At 52.6% G+C, this 17,504-nt stretch overlaps 1 protein-coding gene across 3 annotated transcripts in view; it reads right to left on the minus strand.

The window, feature by feature from the left end:
• Positions 1-13,479: 13,479 nt before the first annotated feature.
• prkag3a (protein kinase, AMP-activated, gamma 3a non-catalytic subunit) overlaps positions 13,480-17,504 on the minus strand; it is a 112,020-nt gene continuing 107,995 nt past the window's right edge. Inside the window, exons 12-13 of one of the 3 annotated variants that reach the window (XM_072469427.1) lie at positions 17,367-17,460; positions 13,697-13,876 (exon numbers count right to left, since the gene is read on the minus strand). In XM_072469427.1, coding sequence (XP_072325528.1) covers positions 13,851-13,876; positions 17,367-17,460 — 120 coding nt within the window. In that variant the 3' untranslated portion in view covers positions 13,697-13,850. Of the gene's footprint in view, positions 13,877-17,297; positions 17,461-17,504 lie in introns of all 3 variants that reach the window. The other 2 variants (XM_072469437.1, XM_072469417.1) reach the window with 2 other exon arrangements.

Below are 17,504 nucleotides of genomic sequence, written 5' to 3' on the forward strand. Positions count from 1 at the left end.
CCCAACAGCCCCCCAAACTGATCCAACACCCCGTAACCTCCCCCAACATCTCCCCAATTTGACACACCACCGCATAACCTCCCCAACACCTACCCAAACTGACCCAACGCCCCCGTAACCTCCCCCAACACCTCCCCAAACTGACCCAACACCCCGCATAACCTCCCACAACACCCCGCCAAACTGACCCAACACCCCCCGTAACCTCCACCAACACCGCCGCAAACTGACCCAACATCTCGTAACCTCCCCCACCTCCCCAAACTGACGGAACCCCACGTAACCTCCCCCAACACCCCCCAAACTGACCCAACCGCCCCCCCCCCCCCCCGTAACCTCCCACAACACCTACCCAAACTGACCCAACCCCCCGGTAAACTCCCCCAACACCTCCCCAAACTGACCCAACAGCCCGTAACCTCCCCCCAATACCTCCCCAAACTGACCCAACACCCCCGTAACCTCCCCCAACACCGCCCGAAACTGACCCAACGCCCCCGTAACCTCCCCCAACACCTCCCCAAACTGAACCAACACCCCCCGTCACCTCCCCCAACACCTCCCCAAACTGACCCAACACCCGCGGTAACCTCCCCCAACACCTCCCCAAATTGACCCAACACCCCGTAACCTCCCCAATACCCCCCAAACTGATCAAACACCCCCGTAACCTCCCCCAACAGCCCCCCAAACTGACCCAACACCCCCATAACCTCCCCCAACATCTCCCCAAATTGACACAACGACCCCGTAACCTCCCCCAACACCTCCCCAAACTGACCCAACATCTCCCGTAACCTCCCGCAACACCTCCCCAAACTGAACCAACACCCCCGTAACCTCGCCCAACACCTCCGCAAACTGACCCAACACCTCGTAACCTCCCCCAACACCTCCCCAAACTGACGGAACCCCCCATAACCTCCCCCAACACTGCCCAAACTGACCCAACCCCCCCCCCCCGTAACCTCCCACAACACCCCGCCACACTGACCCAACACCCCGGTAACCTCCCCAACACCTCCCTAAACTGACCCAACCCCCCGGTAAACTCCCCCAACACCTCCCCAAACTGACCCAACACCCCGTAACCTCCCCCAACACCTCCCCAAACTGACCCAACCCCCCGTATCCTCCCCCAACAGCCACCCAAACTGACCCAACACCCCCATAACCTCCCCCAACATCTCCCCAATTTGACACAACACCCCGTAACCTCCTTCAACACCTCCCCAAACTGGACCAACCCCCCTGTAAGCTCCCCCAACACCTCCCCAAACTGACCCAACCCCCCCGTAACCTCCCCAACACCTCCCCAAACTGACCCAATCCCCCCGTAACCTCCCCCAACGCCTCCCCAAACAGACACAACAACCCGTAACCTCCTCCAACACCTCCCCAAACTGACCCAACACCCCCGTAACCTCCCCCAACACCTCCCCAAACTGACATAACAGCCCCCGTAACCTCCCCCAACAGCCCCCCAAACTGACCCAACACCCCCATAACCCCCCCCAACACCTCCCCAAACTGACCCAACCCCCCCGGTATCCTCCCCCAACACCTCCCCAAACTGATCCAACCCCCGGTAAACTCCCCCAACACCCCCCCAAACTAACACAACACCCCGTAACCTCCCCCAACACCTCCCCAAACTGACCCAACCCCCCCGGTAACCTCCCCCAACACCTCCCCAAACTGACCCAACACCCTGTAACCTCCCCCAACACACCCCAAACTGAACCAACCCCCCCGTAATCTTCCCCAACACCTACCCAAACTGACCCAATCACCCCGTAACCTCCCCCAACTTCACCCCAAACCGACACAACTCCCCCGTAACCTCCCCCAACACCTCCCCAAACTGACCCAATCCCCCCGTAACCTCCCCCAACACACCCAACACGCCCGTAACCTCCCCCAACACCTCCTCAAACTGACCCAATCCCCCCATAACCTCCCCCAACGCCTCACCAAACAGACACAACACCCCGTAACCTCCTCCAACACCTCCCAAACTGACACAACCCCCCCGTAACCTCCTCCAACACCTCCCCAAACTGAACCAACCCCACCGTAAGCTCCCCAACACCTCCCCAAACTGACCCAACCCCCCCGTAACCTCCCCAACACCTCCCCAAACTGACCCAATCCCCCCGTAACCTCCCCCAACGCCTCCCCAAACAGACACAACAACCCGTAACCTCCTCCAACACCTCCCAAACTGACCCAACACCCCCATAACATCCCCAACACCTCCCCAAACTGACCCAACGCCCCCGTAACCTCCCCCAACACCTCCCCAAACTGACCCAACACCCCCCATAACCTCCCACAACACCCCGCCAAACTGAGCCAACACCCCCCGTAACCTCCCCCAACACCGCCGCAAACTGACCCAACATCTCGTAACCTCCCCCACCTCCCCAAACTGACCCAACACCCCGTATCCTCACCCAACATCTCCCCAAACTGACCCAACACCTCCGTAACCTCCCCCACCACCTCCCCAAACTGACCCAACCCCCCGTAACCTCCCCCAACACCTCCCCAAACTGACCCAACCGCCCCGTAACCTCCCCCAACACCTCCCCAAACTGACCCAACCCCCCCGTAACCTCCCCCAATATCCCCCAAACTGACCCAACACCCCCGTAACCTCCCCAACACCTCCCCAAACTGACCCAACCCCCCCGTAACCTCCCCCAATACCCCCCAAACTGACCCAACCCCCCCGTAACCTCCCCAACACCTCCCCAAACTGACCCGACACCCCCGTAACCTCCCCCAACATCTCCCCAAACTGACCCAACCCCCCGTAACCTTCCCCAACTCACCCCAAACTGAACCAACCCCCCCGTAACCTTCCCAAAACCCTACCCAAACTGACCCAATCACCCCGTTACCTCCCCCAACTTCACCCCAAACCGATCCAACTCCCCCGTAACCTCCCCCAACACCTCCCCAAACTGACCCTATCCCCCCATAACCTCCCCCAACGCCTCACCAAACAGACACAACACCCCGTAACCTCCTCCAACACCTCCCCAAACTGACCCAACCCCCCCGTAACCTCCTCCAACACCTCCCCAAACTGAACCAACCCCCCCGTAACCTCCCCCAACACCTCCCCAAACTGACCCAACCCCCCCGTAACCTCCCCAACACCTCCCCAAACTGACCCAATCCCCCCGTAACCTCCCCCAACGCCTCCCCAAACTGACCCAACAGCCCGTAACTTCCCCCAACACCTCCCAAAACTGACCCAACCCCCCCGGTAACCTCCCCCAACACCTCCCCAAACTGACCCAACACCCCGTAACCTCCCCAATACCCCCCAAACTGACCCAACACCCCCGTAACCTCCCCCAACACCTCCCCAAACAGACATAACACCCCCCGTATCCTCCCCCAACAGCCCCCCATACTGACCCAACACCCCCATAACCTCCCCCAACATCTCCCCAGTTTGACACAACACCCCATAACCTCCCCAACACCTCCCAAACTGACCCAACCCCCACGGTAACCTCCCCCAACACCTCCCCAAACTGACCCAACCCCCGGTACACTCCCCCAACACCCCCCCAATCTGACACAACACCCCGTAACCTCCCCAACACCTCCCCAAACTGTCCCAACACCCCCGTAACCTCCCCCAACACCTCCCCAAACAGACATAACATCCCCCCGTTACCTCCCCCAACAGCCCCCCAAACTGACCCAACACACCCATAACCTCCCCCAACGTCTCCCCAAATTGACACAACACCCCATAACCTCCCCAACACCTCCCCAAACTGACCCAACGCCCCCGTAACCTCCCCCAATACCTCCCCAAACTGACCCAACACCCCCATAACCTCCCACAACACCCCGCCAAACTGACCCAACACCCCCCGAAACCTCCCCCAACACCGCCGCAAACTGACCCAACATCTCGTAACCTCCGCCACCTCCCCAAACTGACCCAACACCCCGTATCCTCACCCAACATCTCCCCAAACTGACCCAACACCTCCGTAACCTCCCCCAACACCTCCCCAAACTGACCCAACCCCCCGTAACCTCCCCCAACACCTCCCCAAACTGACCCAACCCCCCCGTAACCTCCCCCAACGCCTCCCCAAACTGACCCGACACCCCCGTAACCTCCCCCAACATCTCCCCAAACTGACCCAACCCCCCGTAACCTCCCCCAACACACCCCAAACTGACCCAACCCCCCCGGTAACCTCCCCGAACACCTCCCCAAACTGACCCAACACCCCATAACCTCCCCAAACTTCACCCCAAACCGACCCAACTCCCCCGTAACCTCCCCCAACACCTCCCCAAACTGACCCAATCCCCCCGTAACCTCCCCCAACACACCCCAAACTGACCCAACTCCCCCGCAACCTCCCCCAACACCTCCCCAAACTGACCCAACCCCCCCCGTAACCTCCCCAACACCTCCCCAAACTGACCCAATCCCCCCATAACCTCCCCCAACGCCTCACCAAACAGACACAACACCCCGCAACCTCCTCCAACACCTCCCCAAACTGACACAACCCCCCCGTAACCTCCTCCAACACCTCCCCAAACTGACGGAACACCCCGTAACGTCCCCAACACCTCCCCAAACTGACCCAACACCCCGTAACCTCCGCCAACACCTCCCCAAACTGACCCAACACCCCCCAAAACCTCCCCCAACTGACCCAGCACTCCGGTAACCTACTCCAACCCCGCCCCAAACTGACCCAACACCCCTTAACCTCCCTAACACCTCCTCAAACTGACCCAACACCCCGTAACCTCCCCCAACCCCCCACGACATCCCTCTCGTCCAATCTCACCCTAGCTACCCCTCCAACCTTTCCCCAACCCCCGTTCCAACTCCCCAAACCCCCTCCAACCTCCCACCTCCCCTCCCCGCACATACACGCACCATCCTATTGGTTCTAAAGCGGCATTGACTTTATTTTATACCGTGAGCAGGAATCACCAAGCCGGGCAGCAACTTCTCCAAAGGTTAAATGGAATTCTGACTCCGCCAATGGGTTTTATTAGGAGGCAGCCATTAATGATGTGAGTCATTGACTGTGGCGGGGGGGGGTGGGGTGGGGCACTGCAGCTGCAGTCCGGGTTCCCTGCAAGGCCCCCCTTGTGCCGATTTGCTGCACAAAGACTTGGCCAGTGTGGAATCGCCCAGTGTTGGCCTGGCAGCTTGAAGCCGGGTGGTTGGGCTGTGGGACCTGATGAGAAAGAGGTTTTTAATGATGGCGTGTTGGTTCCATTTTTGATTTCACAGGGTCTCTGCTGTTATTCCTTGGCACGGTGGTCTTAGCCATACAGGCTGGTGTGATGGGAGGCGTGCAGCAGGTAGTTGGTAAGGTCCTTTTGTAGTGGGTAGGATTGGTTTATTGTCACGTGTACTGGGGTACACGGAAAAGTATTTTTCTGCGAGCAGCTCAGACAGATCATTAAGCACATGGGAAGAAAATACGTAATAGGGCAAACATATAATACACAATGTAAATACATAGACACTGGCATCGGGTGAAGATGTGGGAAGAGATCAGATCAGTCCATAAGTCCATCAGTCCATAAGAGGGTCGTTTAGGTGTCTGGTAACAGCGGGGAAGAAGCTGTTTTTGAGTCTGTTTGTGCGTGTTCTCGGACTTCTGTATCTCCTGCCCGATGGAAGAAGTTGGAAGAGTGAGTAAGCCGGGTGGGAGGGGTCTTTGATTATGCTGCCCGCTTTCCCCAGGCAGCGGGAGGTGTAGATGGAGTCAATGGATGGGAGGCGGGTTCATGTAATGGACTGGGCGGTGTTCACGACTCTGAAGTTTCTGATGGACTTGGGCCGAGCAGTTGCCATACCAGGCTGTGGTGCAGCCCGATAGGATGGCAGGATTGGGTTTATATGAGGGGGGTGGGAGCCAGGAGATTTTAGTTGATCGTCGGGTGCCCAAGCACATTGGTGTGTTGGGTGTGTGTATCTACAAGACTGGTATGGGATGATTTGTAACATACTGGTGCACAGTGCTCTGCAGTCGAGTAGACGATGGCAAGAGCTGAGGTCCTGAAAGTTTAGGCATCTGCCCCCAATGAAGAGCCAGCAAGTTTGCTGAGCAGGTGGTTTTGTGTTTTGGTCTTTGCTGTTGTCTTGCTCAAATGTTTTTAGCCTGTCAGTGTTTGGTCAAGGGTAGCACCAAGATAAACGGGATGTTGTTTGTGATTCAACCTCTTGCCAGTCAAAGAGATGTTGAGTTCCCTCTTGGCACTGGCCTTGTGGAGGTGGAATATACTGGAGACTGTTTTGTTGTTGCTGGGCTGAAAGCGGTGCAGGGGACAATGGGCAAGCAATGTCAGGACGCTGCCCGGGCACCACACTCTCCTCCCTGGGATATTTCTGTGAGGGGGCAACTAAAGGAGTCCACACCGGGTTGTAGAGAAAAACAAAGCTTATTTTTATTTAACCCACACAGCTCCAGAAATTCCCTACTGGGCCTTCTCTAGTCGGTGCTGTCGTAATCTTTACATGGGTATGTGTAGAAGGGGCTGATGGGTAATGGAAAGACCACTAGGGGACAGCACTGGCGTGTTTAAAAGGGGAAGCAAGCAGCCCTCTGGGCTGTTTGGGTGGATTAGACTGTGAGGAGAACAGAGGCAGAGATTTAGCTCAGGGCTGCTAGTGTGGTCAGGCCTAGCTGTAGTGTATAGAAAAGTTGTAACCTTTTGTAGCGCACAATGACTTACGAGAGAGACGAATAGAGATGAAGTCGATGAGGCTTTATTAAGCGTGACTTATTCCCCGCAGTTCAGCAACAGACTGGAGCTGCGGGGAGATGCCCAGGTTCTTATACTCCGCCTTCAGAGCGGAGCTAGGGATCAACAGCCAACCAGGACCCGGGATCTGTCAGCCAATAGCATCACGGCTTCACAGTCCCACATGACCCCTAATGCATACTACCACATTCACCCCTTGTTAAAAATGAACCCGGCGGGGTGGTGCTTCGCATGGTGGTAGGGGTTTACAAGGTTGGTCCTGGGAGGAGAAAATTTTTGGCATGTCCTTTCAATCTGTTGCTGAACTGCGGGGAACAAGTCACGCTTAATAAATTGTAGCGCACAATGACTTACGGGAGAGACGAATAGAGATGAGGACACCGTGACCACACCTTTCTACTAGTACAGTTCTTAAAGTAAGAACTCACGCAGTTATTTAAGTTGTGTTACTCAATAAACCGTCGGTAAAACTTCTGGACAACTTCAAGCCTTCTTCCAAAGCCTCTACTGTAACTGAGTTGAGTAGCACAGATTACCTGCCTTACAGGTAACAATACAGGTGCCTGACTGGCTGATTCTATTTCTATAAAGGCACATGGACTGTGCTAAGGGTCTCTCACCACCTTATCAGGGGAGCTCCACGAGACAGTAGATCATCTCTACCCCATTAAACCTGGCCTCCGGAAGATTCTGCTTGCCAGGTGCACATTGTGGGTACCTACCGTGATTCTCATCGGTGTGCATGGACAATAGAACAGGGGAGGACTATCGAGCATAAATGCCTGATAATTATATTTAAATGCATTCAAATGGGGATCCCAATGTTCAACATCAGGATTCCCATTACATCACTGGCAGGAGACGGGGACAATCGAAATGGGCAATCAGTTTGGGGGTTCATCGGGGACTCCTCCTGCCGATCCTGCCTCCCGAAAACAGAGCAGAAAATCCTCCCCATCATTGTTTAGCGTTGCCTCTAGTTTGCAAAGTGGCCGAGCCTGAGAGCGACAGCACCTATCATCAGCGCAGGGGAACCTCCGAGACAGGGTGGGATGCAGATCATTGAAACAGAGACTGAACATGATTGGGCAAACACGGATCCCTGGGGAAGCCCGTTGGACAGATGCCTCCAGACAATTGTCTCAAGACCTTTGACTCTTGAGATTAGGACAAGGAGACCAGTATGCCTGACCGATTGTTTGCAGCAGCAAGATTGAGCAAGAAAGAGCCTGTTTTGAGGTTATTTTCAAAGCCATTTTCCACGAAGGTGGTTCGGGCAAGGACCTGGGCAGATTTACTTCACTCTCGCTGAAAGCCTGTTCGCTCAGCTTTCAAGATTTTCTCCACTTCCTGGCTCTGCCCGTTGTAAAATGCGCCGCTTTAAGACCTTGCAACACATAAAGAGCAGAGATGTTGGTCGGCAGCTTGAAGATAAGATTGGCTCTGTGCAAGAACCGTATGGTCTAGACACGTTAACTCTGTTTCTCTTGGCAGCACGGTGGTGCAGTGGTTAGCACTGCTGCCTCACGGCGCCAAGGTCCCAGCGTCGATTCCGGCCCTGGGTCACTGTCCGTGTGGAGTTTGCACATTCTCCCCGCGTCTGCGTGGGTTTCGCCCCCACAACCTGAAAGATGTGCAGGTTAGGTGGATTGGCCAGGCTAAATTGCCCCTTAATTGGAAAAAATGAATTGGGTACTCTAAATTTATACCTCTGTTTCTCTCTTTCTCGCCCACAGTTGATGCCGATCCTGCTGCGTTTTGCCAGGTTTGGGGAGGCCCAGTCTCTGGGCTGTGAACAGAGTTTTTGCGTCATCCAGACTGAGAAGCCGGAGCCGCAGACCGCCTTAAAACAATGGCAAGCGGAGCTTTCCAATATTTGTTTAAGCCAGTCGGTTAGTGTCACTCTCCCTGAGTTACTGCGCTGATGCCCCTGACCTTTGGGCAGTTCGTGGGTCCGATTTCATTTTTTAGAAAGCCCACCGTAAAACGGAAGCTGCCTGAAGGAAAATAGCAACACGGCAGCAGTCATGAGAGTGGGATCGCAGGTTCGAATCCCGGCTTGGGTCACCGTCTGTGCGGAGTCTGCGCGTTCTCCCCGTGTCTGCGTGAGTTTCCTCCGGTTTCCTCCCACAAGTCCCGAAAGACGTGCTTGTTTGGTGAATTGGACATTCTGAATTCTCCCTCCGCGTACCCGAACAGGCGCCGGAGTGTGGCGACTAGGGGCTTTTCACTGTAACCTCACTGCAGTGTTAATGTAAGCCTACTTGTTACAATGAAGATTATTATTATTAGAGTGTTCTTGCTTGAAAAATAGGAAGTAATTTCCCTGCAAATAGTGGTACTTGTAAACTCCATTTGCAACCCAGAGCCTAGGCCCCTCTTTTTTTTTTTAATTTAGTGTAACCAATTCATTTTTTCCAATTAAAGGGCAATTTAGCGTGGTCAATCCACCTCCCCTGCACATCTTTGGGGTTGGGAGCGAAACCCACGCAAACATGGGGAGAATGTGCAAACTCCACACGGACAGTGACCCAGAGCTGGGATCGAACCTGGGACCTCGGTGCCGTGAGGCAGCAATGCTAACCCACTGCGCCATCGTGCTGCCCTCCCCTGTGCCTCTCTTAACCACCTGCACCCTACTCTCCTGCGTTGATCTCACACAACTCAATAAAGCTGTGAATAAAGGAGTCAATCCAATGGTATCAGTGGATGAACTTTAGTGAAATTCTGAAAGACTTCAATATTGCCTAGATTAGAAGCTAACTGCAGATTCTGGCAAATACCACTGGAAGAGGAATGAAGCTTCTCACAACTTTTCTAACACCATTTGGTAGATTCTGTTTTAATCAGGACCAGAGGCCTTTCAATGAGTGATGCCAAATGTTCAGAAAGGCGAGGAACGTCAGAGAAAATTGAAATCTGAACTTAGGAGAGTCGTAGAATCGCTACAGTGCAGAAGGAGGCCATTCGGCCCATTGAGTCTGCACCAACCTCGGGAAAGAACACCCCACTCAGGCTCACTCCGCACAACCCCACCTAACCTTTTGCACACAAAGGGACAATTGATCATGGCCAATTCACCTAACCCGCACATCTTTGGACTGTGGGAGGAAACCGGAGCACCCGGAGGAAACTCACGCACACATGGGGGAACGTGCAGACTCCGCGCAGACAGTGACCTGAGGTCGGAATGGCACTGTGGGGCAGCAGTGCAAACCACTGTGCCACAGTGCTGCCCCCGGAGATGCGGTAGAATGGAGTATGTTGAACCCTGCCCCACAAAGAGGTAAATATAATGGCCTTTGATGTTGTAGGAAGGAAGTGACGTACGTTCATGGGATTTGAGAGTCCAGGAGTAGGCAGCATGGAAAGAAGATAGTTTAAGAGAATATTTTCGTAAATATGATCCAGTAAAGTTATTGTTTGCAACTGGCAGCCTTTGGGAGTGACTGAAATGACTCCAAGTCAACAACACAATACACACTGCTGCCACTGTGCATTGTGATGGAGGGAGTGAATGTCCAAGGTGATGGATGGGGTAGTAATTAAGTGGACCAACTGCTTTCACAGACCATTCGGCCCAACCACTCCATGCTGCTGTTAATGCTCCAATCAAGTCTGCTCCCATCTTCATGCACCAGAATCGATCACCGTGACCCTCTGTTCCCTTTTCTCCCATCTGCTCGTCTAGCTTTGAACATATGAACATTAGGGACAGGGGTAGGCCATTCGGCCCCTCGAGCTTGCTCCGCCATTCAATAAGATCATGGTTGATCCACATACCCAACTACTCCCAATAACCTTTGACTCCCTTGTTCGTCAAGAATCCATCCACCGCTGCTTTAAAAATATTCACTGACACTGCCTCCACCACTCTCTGGAGCAAGGCCTCACAACCCTCATCTCCTCATCTCTGTCTTAAATGGGAGAGCCCTGGGGCTGGATTCTCTGTTTTGGGGACTTTGTCCCCACGCCTTTGTGAGAACTGTAGTCTTTTACGGCAGGAAAACTGGCGTCAAAAGGCCTCAGATTCCCAGCCCTGCAGGGGGCTAGCAGGAAGCTGTCGTGGTGCTCGCAGCTCCAGCTGCCGATATGGCGCCCCCCCCGCACGCCCGGGTCAGAGGCCACGCTGTGCTCCATGGCGGACTCAGCCCGCGGACCTGGACCGCGGAAATAGTGCCCCGATCGGCCGCCCGCCCGCCCCGGATCACCCGCACACATAGCCCCCAGTTCCAAATGAGGCCCCACCCCCCCCTCCGATCAGCCCTCCCCCGACAGTGGCAGCCCCGGACTGAGTCTGCAGCCGTCAAGCGAGGTTCATGAGCGGCACGACCACATTAGAAACATGCTGTCGGGAATTCGGCCGGTCGGGGGCGGAGAATAGCGGGGCGGGCCTCAGGCCTCAGGTGGTGGATACTCGGTCTGGCGTACTCCCCGAGTACGCCGCTTTTGGGGGGGGGAGGGGAAGAATAGCGGGGCCGGCATCGGTCCCGATTTCCTGCGGGAAAACGGATTCTCCGCCCCGTTGCCGAACGCGATTTCGGCGTTGGGGTGCTGAGAATCCAGCGCCTTATTCTTTAACTCTGTCCCCTGATTCTAGCCTCCCCCACAAGGGGTGACACCCTCTCAGCACCCACCCTGTCAAGTCCCTTCATGACCTTTTATGTTTCTCGTGGGATAACCTCCTCTTCCCAGGTATCAGTAGAATGAACTTCTCTGAACTGCTTCTAACACATTTATATCCGGTTTGTTCTCACTGGAACGAAGGAGGTTGAGGGGCGACCTGATAGAGGTCTACAAAATTATGAGGGGCACAGACAGAGTGGATAGTCAGAGGCTTTTCCCCAGGGTAGAGGGGTCAATTACTAGAGGGCATAGGTTTAAGGTGCGAGGGGCAAGGTTTAGAGTAGATGCACGAGGCAAGTTTTTTACACAGAGGGTAGTGGGTGCCTGGAACTCGCTACCGGAGGAGGTGGTGGAAGCAGGGACGATAGGGACATTTAAGGGGCATCTTGACAAATACATGAATAGGATGGGAATAGAGGGATACGGACCCAGGAAGTGTAGGAGATTCTCTGAAAAGGAGACTAAGTATTCACGCCGTCGTGAACGTCGTCAGCAGTTCACGCCGCTCCAGCCACCCTTCCCGGCGCCAAATGGGCACCGCACCAACCCACGCATGCGCGGGGGACTTCTTTAGCGTGCCTGCCCCTATGCAACATGGCGTGGGGATTCACGGCGGCCGTGCAACAAAGTAGGCTCGGGGGGTGTGGGTGGGGGGGGGGGGGCGGGGAGAGGCCGGCCCACCGATCGGTGAGCTCCGATCGCGGGCCAGACCCCATCGGAGCCCCCCCCCCGGTGAAGGAGCAAATTTCCCTGCCCCACAGGCCGCCTCCCGACCCTTCGCGCAGATTTCCCGCCGGTAGCGACCAGGGCTGAACGGCGCCAGCGGGACTCTGCCGTTTCCCCACGGCCGCTCGGCCCATCCGGGCCGGAGAATCGGTGGCCCCGCCGATTCCAGCACCGCGCCAAACATGCCGGCGCAAATGGCGCCGATTCTCCGCACCTCGGAGAATCGCGCGCCTGCGTCGGGGCGTCGAGGCGCGGTTGCGGCGATTCTCCGGCCCGGCTCAGCAGCTGCCTAATTTGTTGCCATATTATTTTTGTTTGAATAAATCTGATTAGCAATTTTAGCCTGTAACCAGTTATCTTCTGATTGTCATAATTCCTGGCCCCACTGACAGTGTTAACCACTACTGCCACTGAGAGTGCAGAGTCTGCATGTTCTCCCCGTGTCTGCGTGGGTTTCCTCCGGGTGCTCCGGCTTCCTCCCACAGTCCAAAGATATGCAGGTTAGGTCAGGAGGGGTTATTGGGTTATGGGGATAGGGTGGAAGTGAGGGCTTAAGTGGATCGGTGCAGACTCGATGGGCCAAATGGCCTCCTTCTACACTGTATGTTCTATGTTCTTACAGAGAACCAACAGGGCCACAATGGCCCACCCTCTTGTAATGTAACCATTCTCTGATTATATACTGCCAACTTCCGTTCAAATTGGGATGGTGCGTGTGTCTTGGAGATCGCAGTGTCCCCATATATTTGCTACCATTGTCCTTCCATTTAGTGGAGATTACCGGTTTGGTAGGTGAATCCTTGGTGAGATTCTACAGTGCATCCTTTAAATGTTACAAACTGTAGCCTTGATTCACTGGTGGCAGAGAGAGTGGATATTTGAAAGATATTTGAGGGGCAGCACGGTAGCATTGTGGATAGCACAATTGCTTCACAGCTCCAAGGTCCCAGGTTCGATTCCGGCTTGGGTCACTGTCTGTGCGGAGTCTGCACATCCTCCCCTTGTGTGCGTGGGTTTCCTCCGGGTGCTCCGGTTTCCTCCCACAGTCCAAAGATGTGCAGGTTAGGTGGATTGGCCATGATAAATTGCCCTTAGTGTCCAAAATTGCCCTTAGTGTTGGGTGGGGTTACTGGGTTATGGGGATAGGGTGGAGGTGTGGACCTTGGGTAGGGTGCTCTTTCTAAGAGTCGGTGCAGACTCGATGGGCTGAATGGCCTCCTTCTGCACTGTAAATTCTATGATGACAGTGAAAACCAGTGTCTCAATTTGACCCACAGCCTTGGTGTATAAGGTTTGTGGCAGCACTTGGCTGGAATTAAATACAACAGCACAGACTCAAACACGGCATTCTAGAATTAAACATTTTTTATAAACCGCATTCCACTTCCAAAGGCCCGTTGCTTCCTTCGTACATTTTTCTTCGTCCTCCTTACTTTCACTTTAATTTTCATAATTAAAGTCATTAACCCAAAGTGACTAAAATAGCACAGATCGGAATAAAGCATTAATTAGTGAGCTTAAAAATAGGAATTAAATCAACGGATTCTTATGTGGAGCATCCTTCCCATTGGGATTTGGAAATTGGAGTCTGCGAGTAGGACGCTAAGCCAAGACAAGGACCTGCTGGTGGCTTCATTGAGTCATTTCTTTCTTCTCTTGAGGTCCATTGACATTCCACAAACTCGGGATCTGCTCTTTCCCTGGCAGCCCATTGACGCTCAGGTACGGGAGCTCGCATTAACACCTACAGAATCAATCCAAAAGAAATTTTAATACTTGGATCTCCGTGTTGGATCATGCGTCTATCGTTGACTTTAGCCTGCCACCATGACCACGATGCTTTGTCACCCCTCCAGGCCGTGGCAAAAAAACTCTTGCTATGCTTCAATGTCAGGCACTTCGCTAGGTAACATCAATGGCATTCACACATGCAGAGATCGGAATAGACTAGACATCAAATAATGCTCATGGAACATTGCTCCCTATTTCTCTACCTGCTTAGATACAAGAGTCCATGGCAGCATTATGTAAAGTTGGCTGATATGTTTGTCAATAACAATAAGTGATTAATTCAATTAATTTTATTAATTAAAGCAATTTTAGGGTATGTAAGTATGTGGTAAGAGATTATGGGAAGGCAAGTTATGATTGTTGTATAAGAATGCAACTTCCCTCTTGGTGCACTCCTCCATCGATGGAATGGAGGAGAGTGGGATTTTTATGCTCTTTTTTACAAAGCTGGTAGCGGACGTTGATAGAGTCTGTTCTACAGTCTATGTTGCAGAGTGAGCTTGTAATGGAGGAAGATTAAGAACTTTATAAAGCAGGAATTTTGAGAGCGTGTGAAAATAAAGGCAGGTACAAGTGAGAGATCCAGCTTGAGTGAGAGGACGTTGAGTGACAGCCATTGAGGGATAGCTCTCCTTCGAAGGGGAACTCTTTGCACCCTCTTGAAGCTTTCCTCCAATGGCCATTGTAAATTGGGGTCAGTCTATCACTCCAGCTGGCTCTTAAACTAAGGCAGGGATCCAATCATGCTTGAGCGCCAGGTTTCTTAGGGGTCATCTTGACAATGTTAAGGATTAATCAGTTCGATAAGACTCAACACATTCAAAAGAAAATGTTGAGCACGATAGGATATTAACATAAATTGTTCAGGCAAACTCTGGACACTTAATGTTCTCATCAATACCATTTTAATTAGGTTCCTTTTACTTTCTTATTAAGTAGATTAAATAAGCTGTAGGTGAGAGAGTAGTAGAAATACTCTGTCCTCCATTTTGACCTTCTTCCTAACCCCCTCCGTCCACAGGGCCAGTCTGTAACTTGTTCTTATGTTTTGCTTTCGCAGTGTGCTGACCCTTCTTCTGCCACTAACACATTCTGCTTTCTGTTCCCTGGTTCATTCGCCATGGCAATGCCTCAACCAATCCGAGTCGACTTGCCATCCAACGAGCAGCCTTTTCTCTTGCAGTGTGAAGTGTTGTGCCCTTTGAAATTTACTGCTCTTGCTCCAGTCCTGATGAGTGCAAGGTGAAAAGCTTTGACAACTTGTCACTTTTTTCAGCAATGCTCAAGTTCTGTGCAACCGAGCGACAATGAAATATAAATAAACACCCTCTTACAAAGGGCACCCACTTTATACTTGCAATTGGGGACAATTTCTCAAATCAAGCTCCATGCATGTAAATCGCACTGAAGCAGACAGAGGTTGGTAGCCAAGACGTGATGCTGTGTTAGTAGATTAGCAGTCTGTTTATCATTGCATACCATTTACATTGCCGTAGATACAATAGTATATAAACAGGTTATCCCAGTACCTAGTTAAGGTAAGGAGGGAAGGGTAGATAATAATGATGGAAGGCATAATTTTGTCCCAATATTAATGGAGACACTCTTTACTTCCCTGCAGCACCCCATGTTCTGCTGCCTCCCTCTGCAACCCATCCCCCCACCCCCCCCCACCCCCACCCCCACCACCCCCCCCACCCCCCCCCCCCCGGCCACAACCCCCACCCACCCCAACCCCAACCAATCATTTCTAAACAGGACAAGACAGAAATAATCCAGAAATCTGGATGTCGGTATTGGGGGTATGAATTGCATGTTTGCAGATGATACAGAGATATGTGCAGGTGTCAGCACCATGGATGGTGCTCAACTAGATCTAGAAGCACTTGAGGATTGGGTTCTCGAATGACAAATAATTTTGACTGAGCAAAGGGCAGCGTTAACCTGCGGATAGCGTCCGTGCTGGAGACATGGCGAGACTGAGCAGTTTAGACCGATACTCGCTCGAGTTTAGAAGAAGAATGAGAGATGGTCTAATTGAGAAATATAAGATGATAAACGGCATTGACAAAGTAGACATAGAGCAGACGTTTCCTCTTGTGGGGCAATCTAGAAACAGAGGTCACAGTTTTAGGAAAGGGGGATTTGAAACAGAGATGAGGAGAAATTCCTTCTCACAAGGATCGAGAATGTGCAGAATTTACTACCCCAGAGAGCGGTGGATGCCAGGACTTTGAGTAAATTTAAGGAAAAGTTAGACAGATTTTTAATTAGTAATGGGTTGAAGGGTGATGGAGAATGGGCAGGGAAAGTGGAGTTGAGGGCGAGAGGAGAACAGCCACGATCGTATTGAATGGTGGAGCGGGTTTGAGGGGCTGAATTGCCGACTCCTGTTCCTCGTTCTTATGTTATGTTGAGGGAAAATTCCTGAACTCAGTTGAGTGAGAAAGAGGCCTGGGACCTCTACTGCCAGGACCTGTAAAGGTTTGATGATATGAAGCGGAAGCTCAAGTGAAGAGAGTTTGGGGGTGTATTTATAGCAATATTGACTGTGAAGCAACGCATATTATCTTGTCCTTGTACGAAATCCTGGCCAGACCTCAGTTAGAACACTGCGTTTAGTTTTGGCCTCTTCACACAATGGGCGATATTGGAGCTTTGGAAAGCGTGTCGGGGATGGTCTTTAGACTAATGCCGGGTTTGAAGCACCTTAGTTATTAAGTGTCATGTGAGAGTACCTTTAAGAAATGGGTGTTTATAAAAATAGCTGGACGGGACAGTGCTCAGAGATCAATTTTCCAGCCTTCTTTTTCCTCATTTGCCCTGTTTTGCCCCATTTTATGTCTCTTCTAAAAGATTAAATGACTTCCGTGAAGGGTGTTGAAGGACTTTCAACTGTCCGGGGGAGGGGGGCGGGCAACATCTGCTGCTGGGGAAGACCTCCCGGTTTGCTCAAGTGTTGGGGGAATGCTTAGAGTCTTGCACAGGAGCGGTAAGACCCGTGACAGAGATACGGAAAGCCACCTGGGCCTAAAGTGGCCTCCACGTCCCCAAAATGACGATAGGTATCAATCACATCAAGGTGCATTGGGTTAACCATAGGCAGTGTGCAGTAAGCTAAGGTCAAAGTCAAAAAAACGACCAAGCTCTTAATTTACACAATGTACAATCAGGTCAAAATAAAATGTAGTGCGGATCCCTACTCTTTGCAAGAGTCCGTACAATTTTGGGACAGGAGTTGACCATTGGAAATTGGGTGTGTATGGATTCGAACTACATTGTATGTTGGGCCTGCTGTAGACCAGGGCTGATTCCTCCCTGTCACTCGAGTGCAGTCTAGATCAAGCCCAATAGACAGGCAGCTCACTACCTACCTGAATCACTCTAGAATGATACAGAAGAGAGGGGACTCGTGAGTGTTCAGGAGTCAAGAGCATTTATACCTGCTGGAGACAGGACCAATGCTTGGAGCATGTCAGACAGTGAGACAATTCCTTGCACAACATCCTCCTCATCTACCAATACCAACCGATGAACCTGAGGAAAGAGACAACAGCAGGGTGAGGTAGGCGGACCAGGAA

The sequence above is a fragment of the Scyliorhinus torazame genome, chromosome 2, assembly GCF_047496885.1.
Source record: "Scyliorhinus torazame isolate Kashiwa2021f chromosome 2, sScyTor2.1, whole genome shotgun sequence".
Taxonomy (NCBI): domain Eukaryota; kingdom Metazoa; phylum Chordata; class Chondrichthyes; order Carcharhiniformes; family Scyliorhinidae; genus Scyliorhinus; species Scyliorhinus torazame.